Raw genomic sequence first — 21,711 nt, 5'->3', positions numbered from 1 at the left:
AGAGGGAGAGAGAGAGAGAGAGACAGGGAGAGAGGGAGAGAGAGAGAGAGACAGGGAGAGAGGGAGAGAGAGAGAGAGACAGGGAGAGAGGGAGAGAGAGAGAGAGACAGGGAGAGAGGGAGAGAGAGAGAGAGACAGGGAGAGAGGGAGAGAGAGAGAGAGAGAGAGAGAGAGGGACAGGGAGAGAGGGAGAGAGAGAGAGAGAGACAGGGAGAGAGGGAGAGAGAGAGAGAGACAGGGAGAGAGGGAGAGAGGGAGAGAGAGAGAGGGAGAGAGGGAGAGAGAGAGAGAGAGAGGGAGAGAGGGAGAGAGAGAGAGAGAGACAGGGAGAGAGGGAGAGAGAGAGAGAGACAGGGAGAGAGGGAGAGAGAGAGAGAGACAGGGAGAGAGGGAGAGAGAGAGAGAGACAGGGAGAGAGGGAGAGAGAGAGAGAGAGAGAGGGAGAGAGGGAGAGAGAGAGAGAGACAGAGAGAGAGGGAGAGAGAGAGAGAGAGACAGGGAGAGAGACAGAGAGAGAGAGAGACAGGGAGAGAGGGAGAGAGAGAGAGAGAGAGAGAGAGAGAGAGAGAGAGAGAGAGAGAGAGAGAGACAGGGAGAGAGGGAGAGAGAGAGAGAGAGAGACAGGGAGAGAGGGAGAGAGAGAGAGAGAGAGAGAGAGAGAGAGAGAGAGACAGGGAGAGAGGGAGAGAGAGAGAGAGAGAGAGAGAGAGACAGGGAGAGAGGGAGAGAGAGAGAGAGACAGGGAGAGAGGGAGAGAGAGAGAGAGAGAGAGACAGGGAGAGAGGGAGAGAGAGAGAGAGACAGGGAGAGAGGGAGAGAGAGAGAGAGACAGGGAGAGAGGGAGAGAGAGAGAGAGACAGGGAGAGAGGGAGAGAGAGAGAGAGAGAGAGGGAGAGAGGGAGAGAGAGAGAGAGAGAGAGAGAGACAGGGAGAGAGGGAGAGAGAGAGAGAGAGAGAGAGAGACAGGGAGAGAGGGAGAGAGAGAGAGAGACAGGGAGAGAGGGAGAGAGAGAGAGAGACAGGGAGAGAGGGAGAGAGAGAGAGAGACAGGGAGAGAGGGAGAGAGAGAGAGAGACAGGGAGAGAGGGAGAGAGAGAGAGAGACAGGGAGAGAGGGAGAGAGAGAGAGAGAGAGACAGGGAGAGAGGGAGAGAGAGAGAGAGACAGGGAGAGAGGGAGAGAGAGAGAGAGACAGGGAGAGAGGGAGAGAGAGAGAGAGAGAGACAGGGAGAGAGGGAGAGAGAGAGAGAGAGAGAGACAGGGAGAGATAGCCAGCACGGTTACTCGCAGGTTCCTACACCTTACGCTCAGATTTAAAACGGTCACACTTGACCTTTAAGTTTGCACGAATACGATCGGCTGTAAAGGATTTTAAACGGTGTTTGAAAAAAAGAAGAAAAAAAAAAAAAAAGATTTATCGTCATGTTCTGAGACGTTTCACAGACTCTGGGTCTGAACCCACTAAGAGTTTATAAGATAAATCTGAGACCAGAGACTCAGACAGGAGAAGACATGAAAAAACATGCTCCTGCGAAGCGAAATCATGTTTGTCATTTTTAAAATAATGTTTGTTGTGAAATACTGAATCTTTTTGTTCCCCACACTCTCAACATTGTTTTGACGTCTCTTGTTTGTTTGTTTCTTTGTTCCTTAGCACAGTATCTTTAAATGTTGTTGAGAAAGATTTCAATGAAATTTGGTTAAAAAAAAAAAAATCGTTATTCGCTTTTAGTTTGGATTAAAAATTAAAAAAAAAAAAAAGACTTCTTAGCATTGTGAAGTTGGACATGAACATCTGCGTTAATCGCTCATTTACTACTCAAACCAAACCAAAAAACCTCCGTGACACGTATCCCATGACGGTCAATCACTACTAGCTAGCTAGTAACTAGCTACATCTTTGATTCAGATGCAGTTTTTCTAAATATTCCCTGTTATTAACATACGGTGATAACTGCAGAGGATTGTGGAGCTTTTGTGAAAAAGGTCTGAGCTTGAGCTCTGAGCTCTGAACTATATTAGCTTAGCGCAAACACACCAGAGTCAGTGTACATGTGGGCGGATGAGTAACGAGACGCTGCAGTTATGAATTGTCAGAGGCATGTTTGAGGTAACTTAGAAACAGCGTCACCATTACGCAGCTTGTCCACTAGAGAGCAGGCACAAGTGCATTTTTTAAACCGTGAATTCTCCCGTTCGCTGCGTATCTTGGTCATAATTCTTTAATCGCTAGATTTAAGAGATCCTTGTCAAATCTGATATTTTGTAAGAGTTTTCTTTTTTTTTTTTAACTCTCTTTTAAATCTTGATATCTGCGCTAACCTCAAAAATCTAGCGCCGGTCGACTCTAATCTTTAGCTCCACTGACTGCTACCTGCTAAAAAAAAAAAAAAAGTCGACGTTTATCCTGTCTAGCAGCAGAGCGACGTGTTCAGCAGAGACAAAACAAAAAAAAAAATAGGTAAATCTCTCAGAAGATTTTGCTGTTTGGCTTTTTTCCCTTTGAGGTCAGCAGGTCGTCCCCACGTGAACGCTGCGACGCAATCTGGAGCCTCTCTCCTCTTCTGGTTTTTCCGAAGATTCCTCTAATTAGCACAAACAGAACTCAATCACCGGGAAGCTTCGGGTTTTAAGGAGCGGGAGCCTGAACCGTGCGCATGCATACATCGGAGTGTATAATGGTAGAGCTCCGCAGGAAATTAATTTGACAGCAGGACACTCAGATGGGACTGATGGGATGAGGGGACACCTGCGTCCTCGTCCTCCAAAAGTAAAAGTGTAGACAAAGACGTCTCAAGGTCTCCAGACTGAAGGCAGACAGGAAACCAAAGTGGGTCAGAGTCACAAGAGATTAAAAGACCGCGGAGAGGTAAATATTGGTCTTCAGATGTTGTCCAGTTCAGTGCTCATTCTCCATGATCCCATGACCCTTTTGCTTCTGCTTCACCAGCCAGAGGTTGAGGGAACGTGTGTGTGTGTGTGTGTTTGTGTGGGAGGGGGGGGGCCTGGGACGCTGACAGGCTGCTCATGATCAAACTTGTCAGCTGACAGTAAATTCAAGATTTTAATTTTCCTTTCCAATTAAAAAAAACAAAACAAAAAAACCTTTGCTCTCTGGCACTGAAGTTGTGAGGGGAAAAGTGCATCGGAAACAAAGGATTCTGTTTGTCTCCGTGGACAGAAGAGACATCTTTACGCATGTCCGTCTCAGACACACACCTCTCATTGGTATCCTGGCCTACTGGTAGTTCTATTTTACAAAGTCGTGTTCGGACCAACTTTGTTCAAACTCGCAGAATTTCATTTTAAATTTCAGTGGAGATCCAAAAGTTTCTGAAGACACCAAACACGTCTGGCTGATTTGGGGGGGACTGTGTCCAACATGATGAACAGACATCCTCCTGTATACTGAATATCTGACGCAAGCGTTGGAACAACATGATGTACAGCAGTACACGTGGGAAAAAAAAAAAAAATCATTCATTCAAGAGGTTCAATAATTGTTCATGTAGAAGCGTTGAGCTGGCGTCCCTTGATCGTTGGGTCAGTTGATGCGAAGACGACGGTGATTTGCAGGTAAACAGTGGCCATGTTGTGAAATAAAACCCCCTCATTTGTAAATGAGACCGCTGCCTTGCGTTATCTGGGGTGCTGACACAAAAGGGCTCCATCAAAAAAAGAAACCTCAGGGGCGTCTGGCAGAAGAAGGTTGAACCCGGCTCGAGTTTTGCTGCAGCGCCGTGCGACATCACCTGGCCACGAAACGTGTTGGCCATTCAAAAAGGTGCAAAACCACATTCCTGGAAGCTTAGTCTGTAACGTGAACAGTGTGTTTTCTGCTTTTACCTCACGACTGTTGAGATGGAGGATTATAAACAACTGTAAACAACTGCGATAACGACACAGTTATTCTGATGGCATGATAAACTGCTGGCTGTCTAATACACCTCTAAACTCACAGATCTATTTACTGGACTTCCTGGATCATATTTCATTTTCTCACCTTCACAGCCCCTTGAATCTTTTTTCAGCGCAAGGCTGCGTTTGGTCTGAAAGGCCTTAATGTTGTGAAAGACTGTGAAAGAGAAAAAAAAACCAAACAAATCCACTTATACTCACTTGATTTACGACGTGTTGGATCTAAAAATTGAACTGAATGAATGTGAGTGATTTTACCTGAAGACTTTGATCGATTGTTCAATGTTATTTTTTTGGTTTTCTCTTACTTTAAAAGGATATTTTACTGTGCTTTTGTATTTATACTGTTCTGTGGTTTTGGATGAAGATAACTCAAGAACTGCCTTTCCCCAAATGTTGCCACCTACAAGTCGTGTCAGCAGAAACTCCATTTCAGCCGGACCTCAACACTTCACCGGCGGCTTCACTGAGGGGATTTGACCCTTCAATCATCAGTGGGAAATGCTCTGATCCAGTTAGCAGGACTCCGGGCTCCAGCTACAAACCAAATTTCTGCCTAATTACTGTTGTTGTTGTTGGGTTCAACTCTTTGTGAATAAAATATGACCCCGTCTATGACATGAATCCAAGCCACTTCTCAACAGATGTACCCCACGCCGAGGCAATGGCCTTTTCTCAGAGGGTTTGGTGAAAAGGGGGCTCAGGTTGGAACACAAAGCCCTCGAGTTTTCACAAAAGGCTGAGGAGAGAGGAGCTGGAGGGGCAGTGTGAATGGATCGGTCTAATTGCAGAGCTGGAGGGAGTCCTGGTGAGGCAGGTAGAGAAATGAAAGAAGCACAGATGTCAATCTGGTGAACATCTCCTCGTTCTGCTGCTTTTAAAAGACGAGAAGACAATGCAACACATGTCAGGATGAGCTGACTCCTCAAGATCTGAGTTTTAGAGTCCAGTGATGGTCTTCATTTGTTATGAAGGATGTTTTTAACCCTGAACAAGGAGTACTTCAAGTTTTTGTGAATTTTGCAATAAAACCTTTAGAAAAACATGGACTATTACGATGAACTCTTGGTGATACTTGGTGGATTCTCTCTGTAAAGCACCATACCGGTGTTTTTTCAGGTTTTAGGCCATTTGCCGTCAACCGGCAGTATATATATAGTGATACTGACACAAATCATTCGGGATCCTAAGGACAATCCAGACCAGACGGTAGACTGTGGATGTTGGTTTTTAACAGGATCTTAAAGTGAACTAGAACGAATGGCTGACCAGGAAACGGAAAAATGAAAGAGAATGAGAAAAACACAGTACAGTTTTGAGTTTTAAGGTTCATTCGTTTCGGTCAAGAATATGCTGTGATTTAGAAAAATGGTTGGAGGTCATGTAAATTATACATATTCTGCATGAAGCCGTCTAAAACATGCAAAAAAAAATCCAAGTTCACATCAGACAAATGGAAATTTGAAGCGCCCGTTTTGTCAATCTGCGGGGACTGTGACCTTCGTTACAGCAAAAGTGTCCTCGGGACGAGCAGCCAGAGACACTGTCCTCACCAGGCAGTGACTGAAATCGGAAATCAGAACAGTATTCAAATGGGGGTCAGGAGGTCTACACGGGAGGAAATAAAGTCCTGTTTTTATCAGTTGATTGATTTTATTTCCCCGTCCCCTGTATGTCCACAGTGAAACCAGGAAGCTCACAGTGAAACTTTGGGGCCTTGAGCCACCGTTGTAAATACAGACAGTGAGTTGACAACAGACAGACAGCGGGAGATTTGTGTTGATCTGATTTGGCTTCATGCGGAGTTTATACTTCTATAAGACAAAAAAAGACTCAGGTAAACAGGTGTGTCTCTCTGAGTCGATGTGGATTGGCCCGTTTGTAAAAAGCGATCTGGTCTTTGAGATGGACAAGACACTAACCTGAGAAAAGTTCCACGGGTTCTTCAAGAATGCTGCCAGTGTGGATTTTCCTTTCAGACCTCATACATCCGCATTAATATGGATAAAGAAAACATGCGAAAGAACAAGCGCACAAACACACACCAGTGTTTACAGGTGAGTTTGAAAAGTTCTCTGTGCACACTACGACACGAAAACAATCCAAAAACGACTTTTTCCTCCTCTTGGTTGCCATCTTGTGCCGGGAATGGAACCAAGTGCTCAGTTACTCCGCTGAATCTTTTTTGTGGGGGCAGGTCTGTGCGAAATTTCAGTCTCATGCACGTCTCATGAAACTCTGAGTCTGGAGGGCAAGACCGAGTCAAATGCAAGTCACAATGTACTGTAAACGCTGCTCCGCTGGTTCAAGTCAAGTCTTCATAACTAAACTGCAAGTCCCTTGACTCCAAGTCCTTTGCAAGTCTTTCAAAACGCTTTCCGTTAAAGCGGCACAGCATCTGAACGTTTCGTTTTCAAAGCTTTTAAAAGCACTCATATAAGTGACTTAGGTAGTTTCACATAACTGAGAGCAAATTCTTTGAATGCACAAGTCTGCCGGCCAGTCATTGTTTCATGTATTATTTTTTTTTTTTTAATTGTTCGAGGACTTGAATGTTTCTGTTTTCAAGTCTTGGAAGGCACCAGGGAGTCAAATCCAAGTCTCCGGCTCTGGGCAAACTCCCAGTTTACTTGTTCCCACAGACATATTTTTCAGTTTCTGTTGTAAAACGACCAATAAATATTGACTGATTTTTATTTATTTATTTATTTTTTTTAAATCATGGCTCATAAATGCTTGGAACATTAAAGTCATCGGACAAAATAAACATCAGTAAAGGTTAATCACATCAGCAGACATATCCCATGGTTTTCCAGAGTCTCCATTTTTTTTTTCTCAACCCCATTTTCCCTGACCACGCTTAAAGTGCAATGCTGGTGGGTTTTAGATTTATCCACTCTAAAGAGATCTGGAGAAGCTCTATTTCTCTGCGTGAAAAACACTGGCTCAGCGTCAACAGAAGGACAAAACCCTGTAGAAAGCTTCAGGCATTACAGTAAAAAATACGAACACAAAATATGAATCATATCTGCACAGTTTGGGGTTCACGGTTCTTGCTCAGTTGCACACAACACAAAAACCCTGATTTCATCCCCCTCACTTATTTAGGTTTCACCCCCGCCCTCCTCCTCCATTCAGTCAGCCCAGCAGTTGTCCATGAGGGTCATGTTCCTATTGGGAAAGTATTGATTAGAGCGTTTATCCCCTCAATCAGTGTGAGAGAGCCCCCCAGGCTTAAACAGAGAGAAAGGGAGAGAGCTTGTTCTGTCTCTCTCACAAATTCAAACCTTCCGCTGAGAAGTTTTATTTCTGGTTTCTTCAGGAGGGTATTTCTCGCTCTTTACCTTCCGCTCTGAGTGGTTAGTACCATTTCTTTTAACCGTGTCACCAGTGCTGCGACAATTATTTTTTATTTCTGACTGATCTGCTGAGCGTTGATTAATTGTTTTGTCTATTAAATGTCAGAAAATAGTTGAAAATGAGAATCCAAAGTTTCCAAAGCCCACATTAAAACATTAAAATGTTTTTATTTTGTCATTATCGCATAAATCGAAAGTGGGGACCAGTACATTTTAGTACTTTGTGCTAAAAAAGTGACGTTAATGACCAATCGTTTATCAAAATTGTCGCAGAATAATTTTTCTGACGACCGAGAAACAGATTGACTGTCTCACGGGATAACGGAGTTGATGTAAGGAAACATGTGCGAGTGATAATCCACTGAAAATGTATTTTGATGGGGACCCACAGCAACCAATGGCAGAGAAACTGGAACAGAGTATGGACTGCTGTTTTTCCAGAGGTAGTCCTACATTTTATCCTGTATTCCAAATCGCTGAATGTTGTTTAGATATCCCCGATTCGTCTGACATTTAGTTATTTTACAAGCTTGTTGTAGAAAACGTCTTCTGTGCAGCGAAACCGCTTCCCAGCTTTCCCAGAGACAGAGGTCGCGGGCATTAAGAGTTTCCTTCTCTCACCAACTTCGACATCGTGTCTCTTCAACTTAAATCCGTCAACTGAACGTGACCTTCTCACGCTCCTCCTCTTTTACCGCAAGCTGCACGTCTCTGCTTCTTTACGCACATGATTATGATTGAATGTTTACATTTAAGCAGTAACATGCGAACTAATCCTATTTTCTCAATCAATCGTTGGGTCCATGGAATGTCAGCACAGAGCAAAGAAAGTTCCCAGAGCCTATGGTGACGTCTTCAAATTGCTTGTTTTGTCTCACCAACTGTCCAAAACCTAAATATCTTCAGTTTATTATCACAGAGGAGCAGGAAAACCAGAAAATGTTCGAGGTGAATGTTTTACCAATTTGGCTTAAAAAACTCAATTGATTAATCAAATATCAAAATAGTTTCCAACTATTTTTAGTTGACTTTTCTCAATTTGCCAGTTGACTAGTTGATTAATTGATCCTTTCAGCTCTCATATCATCACCCGTTCCTCTCTATCTGACCGCTCTAAACATAAAGATACACCTCAGAAAAGTTTTTAACTCCCTCTCTAAAAGCTGCTTCCTGCTACACAAGAATCGGATGCAGCTCACATTTCGAGTTTCTTCTGAAAAAAGACAATAGAAGAGAAACTGAGAACTTTGCGACACCTCGAGCGACTCAAACTTCAACCGTCCCACTCACACACAGCTGGTTTCTGGGTAGTGTAGCGGAGAATCCACGACCTCGAACTAGAAACCGAGAGCGTGCGTTAGATGACGTGTTTGTGTTAACGTACCAGGCAGGAGAAGGAGTCGTTCATGCGGTGCTGCAGAGTGTGTTTCTGTAAAATGGTGAACAGGGCGGCGTGGTCGAAGCGACTCGGAGCGGCAGAGATCAACTCCTCCACCCCCTGCCGCTGAGACGGATCCAGGCCTGAACGGGAAACACAGAGAAACACTACAACTCAATACATAATGAATACGTCTCAAGGAAGACACATGGTGGCATCAAACATCCTCCCTGGACCCGAATAAAAGAAAAAACATGAGACGCAAAATCATCCAATAGGAGCCCGACTCGTCAGGACGCTGGGCTGTGAACATCAATGTGGTCACGAAAGTTGATTTTAAAGTTTGAAGATTTCTACGGAATTAATTCTGCATCAGTTTATCCTCATGTCAACTGCCTTTTAATAAAGTTTTAAAACTCAGATCATCGGTATAGCATCAGGAAAACGGTCCCTAAAATTCAATCAGCATCATTCTGGATCAGACTTCATCCAGCTCTGCACAAATGTCTTGACGGAAAAGAAGATTTTCTATCAAAAGAACAAGAAAGAAAAAAAAAAGCAAAGTTTTCATAAAATCCGGATCAGAAAAACTGAAAAAAATCTGATAAAATTCACAGTTAATCTAAACAGCGTTGAAAACCTCCCTATTTCATTTGTTCTGAAGTTTCAGACTGTAAATTTTAAAAAAGAAAAGAAAGAAAAGAAAGAAATCTAATATTCTACCAACTTCTTGTTGGTAACTGTCCCTGTATTTGAGGATGTGTCATGTAGGAGAAATCCAGAGTTGAGTTTGTTGGGCAGCGTTGGTGGAAGGAAGGGACGAACGGGAGCAAGAAAGAAAGACAGACAGGGAAAAACAAAACAGCGAGAAACGGAGTCATCCACCCCGACGTCGGTTCAGTAGATCAACTAGCATAGAGGAGTGGCTGCACAGATTTCTCTGCAGTCAGCTCCGTCTGCTAAACCACAGCAAAAGAGGTGATGTATAAATGTGTTCTGATTCACAACCATTCACGCCTCCCTTTCAGCTCAGCAGTGAACTGAAGTGTAAACACACGTACGTACACACACACACACACACACACAGGCTCAGTGTGTGGTTAATAGTTCCCACCTCGGTTGGCCAGAGATCCTCTGTGAGGCTGTCAGTTCTCTCAGCTGACACAAACACTCGCCAACACGGGCGACGTGAGCAAAACACTGGAAGTGACTTGCAGAGCCGTTAAAAAAAAAAAGAAAGAAAAAAAGAAAACGTCCAGGAAGACAACAAACGACAAACACATCGCCGATCAACTGCAGCAGGAGATTGGGTTCATCAGCCCACATGCAGGCAAAGCCGGATGTTTCAATCCCTCCATAAGTGAGGGCTCAAACCAGAAAATGCTTGGTGGTTTCACAGGAGACGCCGCTGTTCTCGGTTGGCACCTCAACCCCCGCGCCACCAAAACTCCACGACAAGACCCAAACCAACGTCTCAGTCTTTCCTACCCAGTCTGCGTCTCTCAGCTCCAAACCCCTTTGGTTCCTACTGAAGATATAAATCTTTAAAATCAGCTCACAAATATACTTTCTTTCTTTTTTTCCCTAAAAACAGCTGTCCACTCTAGTTTAGCAAGTGTTACTCAAGTATGAGGAAATAGTGCATTTGTTCGGGGACTATTTTCAGCTGCGGATTAATCCACATTTGGTTCTCTAGTGAGTACGTGTGTGTGTGTGTGTGTGTGTGTGTGTGTGTGGGACTGAGTCCAAGTAAACCTCAGCGTGTGTGTTCATGGCGATGAAGGAACATGTCACCCAGTGCAACAGTGGGTGTCCCTGATGTGTTTTTAATAGTTATTGTAGAACAACGGAGCTCAACGCCTCAGAGGAATAAGATCTATCAGGCTTTGATACATTCATTGTTGGTTTGGGTCTTTTCGTGGGGTTTTTTTACCCATGAGGAAAAGCACGTCACCAGACTTATACTCTGAGTAAAACTGGAACGACCGGTGATGTGAGGTGCTTTTACACCGTAGCACGGACACTTGGAGATCTTCTTGCGCCCGGAGCAGCAGATGATGACGAGGCTTCGGGTCCGGCGACGAAAGAATCAACAGAAAATAAAAGAAGCAGAAGAGACGCAGGGCGTCCCAGCCTGAGCAAACCTGGGTTCATTTCCAGTCCTTTCAGGCCTTCCTGTTAATGGCCCCGCCAAATGAAAAGCCTAACACTCTCCACTCTGCCCTTATTGTTGGAGTACATTTCGGGATGGGAAGTTTCCGAGCATGACACATGGCCCCACAAAAGACCACGGTTCCCTGAAGAATGCCGGCGCTGTTTCCATGCCTGTGACGCCCGCGGCCTCGCGCCCGAGACGGGCATTAGTGATCGCTTTTTATTAACGCTGCCATTTTGTTTTTGTGTGGATGCAGAGAAGCCCGCAAGGACTCTCAGACATTTGTGTTTCCTACCCCCCCCCCCCTCCTCCCCCTCTCTTTGTCGCTTTTGTCCAAACAAGAAAAAAAAAAGACAGCAAAAGTGAAACCTCCACAATCAACTTCCAATCGACGCTCCTCTCCTTTTCTTCCCGTCTTCTTTTCTTCTGGCTCTCCCACATTTCTGTCTCCGGCTGCCCTTTGGCTCCCGTGGCCTGCTTTCCCTCTGTCTAATTCCGATGTAGGTCATTTTACATTCGTTACCTCCATAATGTGGGACTGTCCCTTAATGTAATTTGGAGAAAAGACAGGGAGTGAAGGAGGAGACTCTAAAGAAAACGAGACAAAGAGATATAGATTAGCGCTGATAATAAGAGGAGGGGGGGAGGAGGGGGGAGTATTGATTGGGAGACAGACGGCGGAGGAGTGATGTTGATCCGTGTCAAGTCCAACTTTCAGCTATTATCTGCTGGGTGTGTGTGCGTGTTACAGAAGGGGCGGAGGGGTGGGGGTGTGTGGTGGTGGGGGGTGTGGGGGTGGGGGGGGGGGTGTGAATGAGTGTGTGTCACAGAAAATATGGATGGATGTCACTGCTCCTGTCACAGATGGTGTGTTTGTGTGTTTGGTCCCGATTGTCTGCAGGTTTCTTCACTTCGTATTTTTTGAACTGTTTCTCATCAGTGCGGCGTTTACATGCAGACAGATTTCCGTTTTTGACTCTCTCACTCACACACACACACACACACACACACACACACACACACACACACACACACACACACACACACACACACACACACACACACACACACACACAAACACAAAATTTCCAGGCTCGGATTAAAGTTCTAATCCTTAAACTTTTCAGTCTCGCTTGATTTGGCGACACTCACGGTCCCTGGTGGTGACAACACGTGCGTTTGGAAACCGCAATACATCGAACGCTCCTGGAGCAGCTACTTTGTCGAAGACTACGACAGAAGAGCAACCGGTGTACAAGTTTACAGTGCAGCCAAACAAACTCACATGGTTTTATTTTTTCGGTATAGGTATAATTGGATTACATGCTGCGTTGTTTCCTGTGAAACCCGCGCGCCGTTTAAAGGCAATCTGGCAGATCCCGGCAGCAACAAAGGAAAAGTACCACATAGAAGCACTGAGTGGCTGTTAGTGAAAAATGCAAAAATTAGGTTTGACTTCATGACAATCTTGAGGACTGTAACTGGGACCTGGAATCATGGTCCTGCTTGGGTTCATGTAAACTCTGACATGTGCAGAGTAAAGCGTGACGGGTGACCACAACCACCGCACACCTGCCTCCGCACATTAAATTAAAGCTGATGGGTTGATCCCATGTCCCGACAAGACAGAGAGAGAGAGAGATAAAAAAGCTGATGTTCCACCCAAAGTTGAACAACGAGTGCTGAAAACTCCACAGAGAGACCCGGGGAAGAGAGAACTTCATCAGAGTGAGGTGGACTTCAGCTTAGCCGAGACCGCCGACCTCAAACCTCTGGTCCCGGATTATTACATCATTCCCACCTCATATTTCCAGGCTGCTAAAATCATTTCTCCCACAATGTCATGCCAACAATCATGACTCCAGTTGTAAAAAAACCAAACACGTTTGAAATCGCTTACCAAAATAGATTTTTACACAGCTTCCAATCACATCTCACAAACGGAGTGGTGTGTAAGCGCACCTTGAGTTAAGATCCCAGCGTTAACATGCTGTTTCCAAGCTCAAGGGTAAACTTTTAGGTTCAAATGTTGACGACAGGCAGCAGCTGGATCAGATGAGGAATGATCAGAACCATTGAACAAAGCGCACAGCACGTCTTTACCTCCCAGCTACCGGCACCGGCGGAACCGGCCTGGAACAGACTCAATCAGATCAGATCGGCGACGCCCACATCAAATTCATTATTGGGCCAAACCGCCATAATTTGTGTCCATGCCTCGGAGGGGAACCCCGCCCGGTTTACACATCAAAGGCTGACTACGGAGCTTGGGAAGAACTACTGCCTTTAGACTAGCACAGCGCAGCGTAACACACCCGAACCTCCGACCTGCCTGTCTGCGGGTGCCGGGTTCTTAAACGAGGAGGAAGAATTTGTGGAATAGAAAAGGATGATATGTAGAGTTTTCTTCAAAAGTCCCTCCGGAGTCCCACAGTGTTATGCTCTAACAGTGTAAAGCTAAAATCAGTACTAAATGTGAGTGCTCTAATATCAAATGTAATATTCAACCACGCGCTGTTTGTCTAAATCTTGGTATCATTTACAACATGTGTGAGGATGTGTGTGCGTTGAGGTGGGAGGGTGAGGGCAGTTTTCTGCGCTCAATCTCTCCATATCCATCTTGTCCGGGCTCCATTGGTATCGTCACGGCAACAGTCACATCTATGTGACACCCTGCTCTGAGAGGTTATTGATGCAGACGAAGAGGAGGAGGAGGTGGACGGAGAGCGCTTCAGTTGAAGGTGCACCGGGCTGAGAGATGTGACTTGATCTGCCTGTCAGAGCACGGCGGTGACGGCGTCAGGGCGAGCGGAGATGAAGATGCGGACGGACAAGCCCATCAGCCTCCGTCTGGCTGAGCGAGGCCTCTCGGAGCGCGGAGCTCAAACGGACAAACTCTACTCGCGGAAAAGTTTGAGAGGAGCGCAGGAACGCATCCTCAGCTGTTCTGCTGTGTTTGAGGGCGCCCCTGAATCCCCGGAAGGTTAAGACGGAAGGACAGTTTGGACATCTCTCCTCAGGATCGTTCTCGTTGTCAAACTGGCCACCTGCTTCTTCAAAAACACAACTGACAGGTGTAAACATCCCCGAAAAACACCTTCAGGAGTGAGTCCCGACCCCCAACAGGCCCATCTGTTCATACTGAGGACGGAAGTCACGATCTGTTTGATAAAAGTGGATTTCCGGTCAAAGGCCACAACCAAAAGTCCCCGCAGCCTTCGATGATTTCCACTTGTTTGGACTTTCCATTTGATTCCCGTTAACGCGAACCGCCGGCTGCAGTGAACAGGCAGGAGGGTGACAGGAAGTGATATCTGCTGGAGTTTCTTTAGCAAACTCGCACTTGTCTGTTTGTCCTTTTCTTCAGAGTTTTCACTTCGGAGCTGTGAACGTCGGGGAAAGGCCAGCTGCTGAAATCTGCTCCCCAAGCAGCAAAACTTCTTCTGAAACTATGGAATCAAATGGGTTTTTTTCCTTTTTTCTTCTTAATAATCAGCATTTTTTTCTTCTTCCTTTGTTGCTTTCCACTGAGAAAACAGAATCAGGTTTTTTCAGCTCTTTTCCGGGATGTGACCTGCTCTGAAGCTGTCTCGTTAGCTTCTATATCTGGTTAAATGTTGTGTAGTTTTTGGTCGTCTGGTGGCATAAATGGTTAAAGCGCATAACAGAGAACCTCAATGTTCGATTCCCGGCCGGGGACCCTTATTGACTTGTCATCCTCTCTCTCTGCCCATGTTTCCTTTCTCTCTCTCTAGACTGTCAAGTAAAAGACAAAATGACAATCAATAAATCAATAAATTAATTTTAAAAATTGTATAGACCGAGCACCAAATGGACTATGGAGATGAAAGTACATAAATAAATTTAATCAAAGACAAATTAGCGCGTCAGTCTTAGAAATCCCACCTGACCCCACGCGTCTCCCCATCACGAGGGGCAAAGCGAGACGTCGAATCTTGGAGCCCCAAAACAGAGACATGCACTTCACCCAACCTTTTTCTGCCCCTCAAACAACATCGAACATAAACGTTACCACTACCCTTCAGTTGTCACTGCACTTACAGCTTCTAATCCATGTGAAAGGCAGTATCGCACCCCAGCACGTTTCCACTGCGGCCTGTGTTTCACCATGTTCTCCCTCTATTGCTCTCGCAGGCTAAAGCTCCCGTTTCCAACGTAATGGTTTTCCATTTCCTCTGTGAAAACGGCATATTTAATGCAATCCAGCTATTCACGGTGAACTTCTTTGTGACACTACACGGCGAGAGAAAGATATTTACGTTCTCTGAAGATTTTTCTGCCGAAGTTATGCAGGTCTCCAGGTATACGTGTCTGTGGGGCGAGTGGAGTGTCAACGCTGGTGTGGATCATTGCCTGCTCAGTTGTGCCAAACCACGTTTTTATTGCAGTACCACAACAGATGAGGAAGAGTTCCCTCTGCAGCACTGCCTTTTATACATTTCACTTCAATCCCGTATACCAATTTTGTATAGCTGTTATCTACCAGTATTTAAAATTGCTTTATTTTCTGTACAACAAAAGGCCTGCCTTAAGTTTTTCCATATGCTGTAAGAGAATCTTCAACTGGGCTTCGCATGATTTCCTTCGGAAATGTTTTCACCAAACATGAGCTTTTCCAGTCGATGTTTAAGACGTGTAACATTTCTCAGTTTCAGTGCGTTTTCCAGAGATATCAAATGTCTCTCTTAGTTGCCGTCAACCAAAGGACAGATAATAGTAAATGAAACTGGGTAGTTGCGGTCCGCCCTTTTTTTTTTGTTTAAACTAGACATCCTTAAGTTTAAACGCCCTGCTTTTTCCCCCATGCCCTGTGAAGTTGGACATTAATTGATGAAATTCCTCAGACCTTTTTTTTTTTGGTATGGTGACTGGTAGCATCCTTAAAATGTAGGCGACAGCAGAAACCATGCTCACGTTTACCACGTTCACTCGACCCCACAAAGTCACCGGGAGATTCCACAAAGTCTTCCGGCGTGAACGACCACACCGGGACCTTTGTCGTCATGGTTACAACAGCAAACACGCAGTTCGGGTTATGGAGCGTTTGTGGTGAGTTTTAGGAACAAAAAAAAACCTGGTTAGGTTTAGGGAAAGATCACGCTTTGGGTTACAATAAGTACGTCCTTAAGGTAGAGGTCGCCTAACAGTAAAACATAATTAAGGGTCGTGATTAGCTGCTGGCACAGACGATCAGTCAGACACGCGGCTTCAGAGGATTCGACCATCGATCTGTTTTTGACTCTGTTTTATCAAATACAGCATTTGTGTGAGGTTTCTACCTCCTGTCTGATAACTCTTTGTTTCAATTCTTAATCCTAAATACGTTGTTTCTGTTTGTTTCCACCTCGTTCCTTACATTTTGTACGCATGTGGTCCTGCGGTGTCTGTTTAAAATACAATAGCTCACATTTTCCCCAGTCCACTTTGTATCCTGAAAGTGAACCATAACAAATAATAATCTGACTGATGTGACAGAGTGAGGAGTCCACATTTGTCACAAAGCAACACCGTCTCCTAAAAATGATTTTCCTCTACAACTAAACTGCAGCAGCAAATACGTTTTTTATGAAAGGTAAGTGTTTGATCAGCGTGTATGAGCTTCCAGTGTGAGAGTATTGCTGGAAATCAGGCGGTAGACGAGAGGAGGAGCTGATCCCTGGAAACAGAAACAGAGATTTACAGAGCAGGATCCATTCAGCGGAGTAACAACAATAACCATCAGCTGCCCGGTATGTGTGAGCCTCTGACACGACTTCCACGTGTAAACAGCTCCATTATTTGCTCTCACACGGCGGTCAATAAAATCTGCCGCCGTCTGCTCGCCCTTTGTGCTCGGAGACGCATCCAGAGACACAAAGCTGTAAACAGTCGTGAGCTGGAGACGAACAAAGGAGAGATGTTGTGTCTCTGCTCTCACTGCCTCACCTGTTCACCCCGAGTTATTAACATTCAAACAGAGAAGAAGAACGGCTCGTTTGTGTTGGAAAATGCAGCTTTTTCCACGAAGCATGGTTTTGTTAATGTTAAAATCCATCTTTGTGTGTGTGTGTGTGTGTGTGTGTGTGTGTATTGTTGCCCAAGTGCTCGTCATTAGTGTTATATAACATCCAGTTCTCATTTTTATGAGCAGAGATGAAGATGCAGGTTCACCGACACTATAACTATTAAAGTGAGAACAACTTTCTGTCAAACCCATTACACACACACACACACAGACAACCAGACACACACACACACACACACACACACACACACACACACACACACACACACACACACGGAGTGGCACTTAGCACCCAGTTAAGAGGTATTTCAGGGACACCTATTTCCACCTGCAAACAGCGTGTCAGCACCTCTTGCCATTAACTCTTCAATCTCTTCCATTAAACACTAACGAGCGGCGGCAAGAACGGGTCCCCGCCGCACCGAATTAAACAAATGCTGCCGGAATCAGCTCCCAGTATGACGCTCTTCATGTCAAAATGCTCGGCCGGGAGGAGCACGCAGACACTGGCGCCCTCCTCGTACAGATAATAGATGAAATGATTTGTAGATGAGGGGGAGGAGGTGTAGCCAAGAGAAACAACAAGGTGCATGTGTGTCGAAGCACAGACGAATTATGTCAGAAGTCTGGAAGAAAAACGGGAAAAAAAATGAAAAAAAAGGAGAAGAACGAGGGAAATAAAGCAAAAAAGGACAACAAAAGGAAGAAATATGGAAAAAGGAGAAACTTAGAGGGGAGCTATTTTTCTCATTTCAAGCTCTGTATTTTTATTCTGGGATTTCACTGGAGTAGCTTTGTATGATTCACAGGTCAAAAAAGTCTCTATTTATGTCAAACTGCCTGTTATGCATCCACTCGGTTGAGCCAATGAGCGAAACAGGCAATAGTAGCTCAGGCCTCCTTAAAAGCCCACATTCTTCCGATTGGCCGATCATCCAGAAGCGTGCCGAGGGGCAGCGCGGCCAGCGCCTGTGAGCACCACCTCACCCTCTTACCGGTGCGGAGGTTCTGAAAGCAAAACTGTAAAACTACAAAGAAACTTGACAGAATTGCCTGGAAATGGAAACTTCTCGAATCCATCCGCGCACGTTTGAGCCCGAATCCGAGTCGGAACAGGAGAGTGACCAGTACGAACATCCGCTGCAACAAAGATTACAGCAGGGCATCTCTGTTCTGTATACATTACGACTTAACAGTGGATTTAGTCTTTCAATCACAATCTGTATATAAACATTTTTCTATATTTGCCCCCATTAATAGGTGTACGTGTGGAAATGCGCTAAAATGCCGACTGAAGAGGGAAAACGTCTGCTGCCAGGAAACACAAAAAATAACGCTGCTTGTAAAATGTTTTTCTGCCGTCGCCAAACGACTGTGTGGTAAACCTGCATCGTCGGTTATCTGAGAGCTCGAGTACGTTAAATACCTATAATACTACTCAAGTAGACGGTTTCGGGGGAGCGAGCTGTGCTTGGAGCAGACGACCACGTGAAGAAATCCGTGATGAGCTGACGTCAGCTCGTCGCGGAAGTGGAGAGAACCGAAACTTTGGCCACGTTTAATATGGACATCCGACATTGTAACATTAGACATATATATAAAGAAAAGCATAAACGGTGCCCTTTAAATGTACTCTGTGAAGTGTTTTACCAGTACAAAACGGAGGGATGAAGGAGAGGAAAAGAAAGAAGGACAAGAAAAATGGATGCACGGTGTCCGTTGTATTGAAGAGGGGAGTGTCCCTCACTTTGTGTCTCTGAATTCTCTTCTCTTCCTCCGTTTCTTTCGTTTCTACCATCGTTTCTTCCCCTGTGTGTGTTTTCTCTGTCTCACAGCAGTACGACCTGTTTTAATCTGCCTCCTACTGCTTGTGTGTGTGTGTGTGTGTGTGTGTGTGTGTGTGTGTGTGTGTGTGTGTGTGTGTGTGTGTGTGTGTGTGTGGACCAGCAACCGATCAGCACTATGCAAACAAATAAAAAAAAAACCCTCATAAATTTCAGTCTGAGATTCTGCTGTCTGTCTTTCTGTAGTGAAGGACAGCTTCATTGTTTTTCAATCCGGGATTTATTGAAACACATTGTTTAATGGTAAAGAAGGAACAAAATAGAGAAGACGGGGAGGAATGAGGGAGGGGAAGGCAGAAGAGAAAGAAGGAGAAAAGAAAGATGAAATGAAAGTAGGGATAGATTAGGGTAGAAGGCAAAAAGATGGAAATGAGAGGGAAAAAAATGTAAGAAATGAGGAAAGAAGGAAGTAGGGAACAACAAAAAATAAAAGCAAACATCCTAAAATAATGATCACAACCACATAAAGCTCCACCTACCGAGCGCAGTCAAGACTATCTAAAGTTGTATTTAAATTTTTGGGCCTTGAATTTCAAACAAAGATTCAGGATGTGTCAGGCCTCTATAGACGAATCCAAGTTTTAGTCTGAAGTACTCCAGTGGTCATTACTGCAGAGGGACCTCACTTGTAAAGCCACTTGTAAAGACTGTAATGAAAGTCGAGGATTTCACTTTTTGTAAGTGCTTTTGCGAAGAAATCTCTCTCACACTGTATGTTGAAAATAGTGTCGTCAAATGCCATTGTAAAAAAAAAAGGTTATAGTCTAGAAAACTTACACTTTTCAACAGTCCAGTCTTAACAGATGGCTGGATTTCTTTTCTGTTCTCTGCTGTTATCAACTGCTCCAACGACAAACTCAGACTTTAAAAAATAACGTAAAAGTAAAAAAAGTAAAAGCCACAAGCCTCTGTCCCACGAAATCACTGTACAAATCTCCATCATTATTACTATTATCATCATTATATCATGTTTCAATCACACCCTGAGCGACATGCTGTCAGTGGACAGACCGGGGAGCACTAAAAACAGAAGGATCAGGTTACACGGTGGCGCTCTGAGAATTGGCTAAAAACGATGTGTGATTTCTCCTTCTAAAGAAATCACAGGTTCGAACCATTCGACTATCTATTTTTGTGCATTATGTCGCTAAGGGGCAAACCAATACGACGACAGACACAACTACCTGGGTGCATATTTTCGAGATGTGCCCTCAGCTCGCTAGTGGTGGAATGCTAGGCTAACTGTAGCTTACATAGCTTGCATACGACTTTATCTCGAGGTTCCACAATTTTGCCGCCTACTGACCAAAAATCCGAAGTGTTTCAGAACAAGGCTTTTTCATTACCACACGGTCGCCGTTGAATTATTCGCTCGTTTCAGCTTGACCCACGTTTCACTTTCAATCAGTGAGAGTGACATCGTGTGACTTCCGTCCGTCACGCGGCGCATTCAGTGCAGCGGCCCGGGCCGACGCCGCAACCCGCTACTGCTGCTTCCTGGTTACTCTAAAAAAACAAACCCAGTGAGAATCAGAACCTACTGATGGGGGACGCTGGTTTCTGAACTCCTCCTCTGCAGTTTTTGGTTTTGTTCTGCAGCGGTGGGACCGGTTTGTAGGACTGTCCGGTGGCCCGGTACATGGCCTGGACCCACAGCACCCGGTCCTGCTCGTCGTCACAGGCAAACATCACCAGGTCGCCCTCCTTCACCGCGTTAAAAAACACCCGACCGCCCTGCAGACCTGAGGAGGAGGAGAGTAAGAAATAAGTAAAAGACTCTGTACCAAATGCAGTCCACATAATGAGCAAACAGCCCTAACATATCCTCTTGCCATTAAGTTCTATCACCTTTTGCACATTAATTGTTGTACCACTGACGGCTTTTGGTGTGTATTGTGTTATGATATCGTTTTTACTGTTGACTGTCTTAATTGGTGGGACAAATGGAAGATTCGAGATTCAAGATTTCACTCCACCGCAGATTTGTCCGGTAATTTCATATCGTATTCTACAATCTCCAGATCTGAATTTATGACGTCTCGGCCTTTTCACAATTTTATGATGCGGTGCCTATGTATACGTCTATATGTCTTACTCCTTTTTCAAAAAAAGTTTAAAAGATAAAAGTTTAGTTTTTTACAGGTCAAACGTGAAGGTTTAAACGTCTTGCGTTTGGAAAAAGGTTTTTTTTTCCTCGTTCTTAGCGTCTAGACATTTTTCACAATTTCTCGCGAGACGGTAAGGCATCGGCTAAGTCTGGACATCAGTCCTACGTAATGTGACGCTTCGGAGACATAAACATATCTAGTCTGCGAGGACAGTGGGCTGGGCGGGGACAGAATATGCTACGAGACGATACTTCAGACTTTACTCGTTGCCTTGTCTACAGAACAGTATCAAGATCCTGACCCTGTAAATCCATCTCAGTGCGTTTTTCCTAACTGTCCTGAACTAAACCTCACATTACCAACAAATTGCCTATGTGAATTCTTCATATAATAGCGGTATCAAAAATTGTGTTTAAGTTACTGGCAGTTTGCAGCGGTATAAATTATAGTTATCGTAGCTAATAATATAGAGAGCTGAAGTGAAAAGGAGCTTCTGGGTTCTGCGCCAGTTCCTGTCAGAACGACCGTCTGCAAGTGAGGACCGTGTACAATGATTTCTCGTTTGGCCACGTGGCAGCGTTATAATTACAGTTCAAAACTATACGTCTTTTAAAGGTCACGATTCCCACACTCTGCTGATGTATCCTATTCTACACGATTTTGACGTATTTTCTGGATCGTTAAAACTTTCTGCCTCTATCACCCTGAGGCGTGTTTTGTTACAGTGTCAAGCCCCGTGTGACGGTGTCAGCTCAGACAGCTCAGGTGTGTCTACCTGGCTGAGGGTCGCAGTAGTCCACCGTGTAGCCCTCCAGCTGCATCAGCTCCTGAGGCTCGGCCTTCTTCTCTCTGTAGCTGCACATGGCGAACGTGTACTGACTCACCTGCAGGAAAGGGAAACGCACATGATGAACCACGACACGTC

General features: G+C 44.8%; 1 protein-coding gene across 3 annotated transcripts in view; it reads right to left on the bottom strand.

Annotated features, from left to right (window-relative positions):
- The window catches only part of cadps2 (Ca++-dependent secretion activator 2), a 194,818-nt gene that overhangs the window by 68,733 nt on the left and 104,374 nt on the right, over nt 1-21,711 (bottom strand). For all 3 annotated transcript variants that reach the window (XM_040133508.1, XM_040133507.1, XM_040133506.1), the window contains exons 10-12: nt 21,562-21,670; nt 20,220-20,420; nt 8,661-8,797 (exon numbers count right to left, since the gene is read on the bottom strand). In XM_040133508.1, coding sequence (XP_039989442.1) covers nt 8,661-8,797; nt 20,220-20,420; nt 21,562-21,670 — 447 coding nt within the window. The remainder of the gene's footprint in view (nt 1-8,660; nt 8,798-20,219; nt 20,421-21,561; nt 21,671-21,711) is intronic.

Source organism: Xiphias gladius, chromosome 8 (assembly GCF_016859285.1).
Source record: "Xiphias gladius isolate SHS-SW01 ecotype Sanya breed wild chromosome 8, ASM1685928v1, whole genome shotgun sequence".
Lineage (NCBI taxonomy): Eukaryota > Metazoa > Chordata > Actinopteri > Istiophoriformes > Xiphiidae > Xiphias > Xiphias gladius.
Note: the sequence above shows the minus strand (reverse complement) of the source record. Positions and strands in the feature narration are given on the sequence as shown.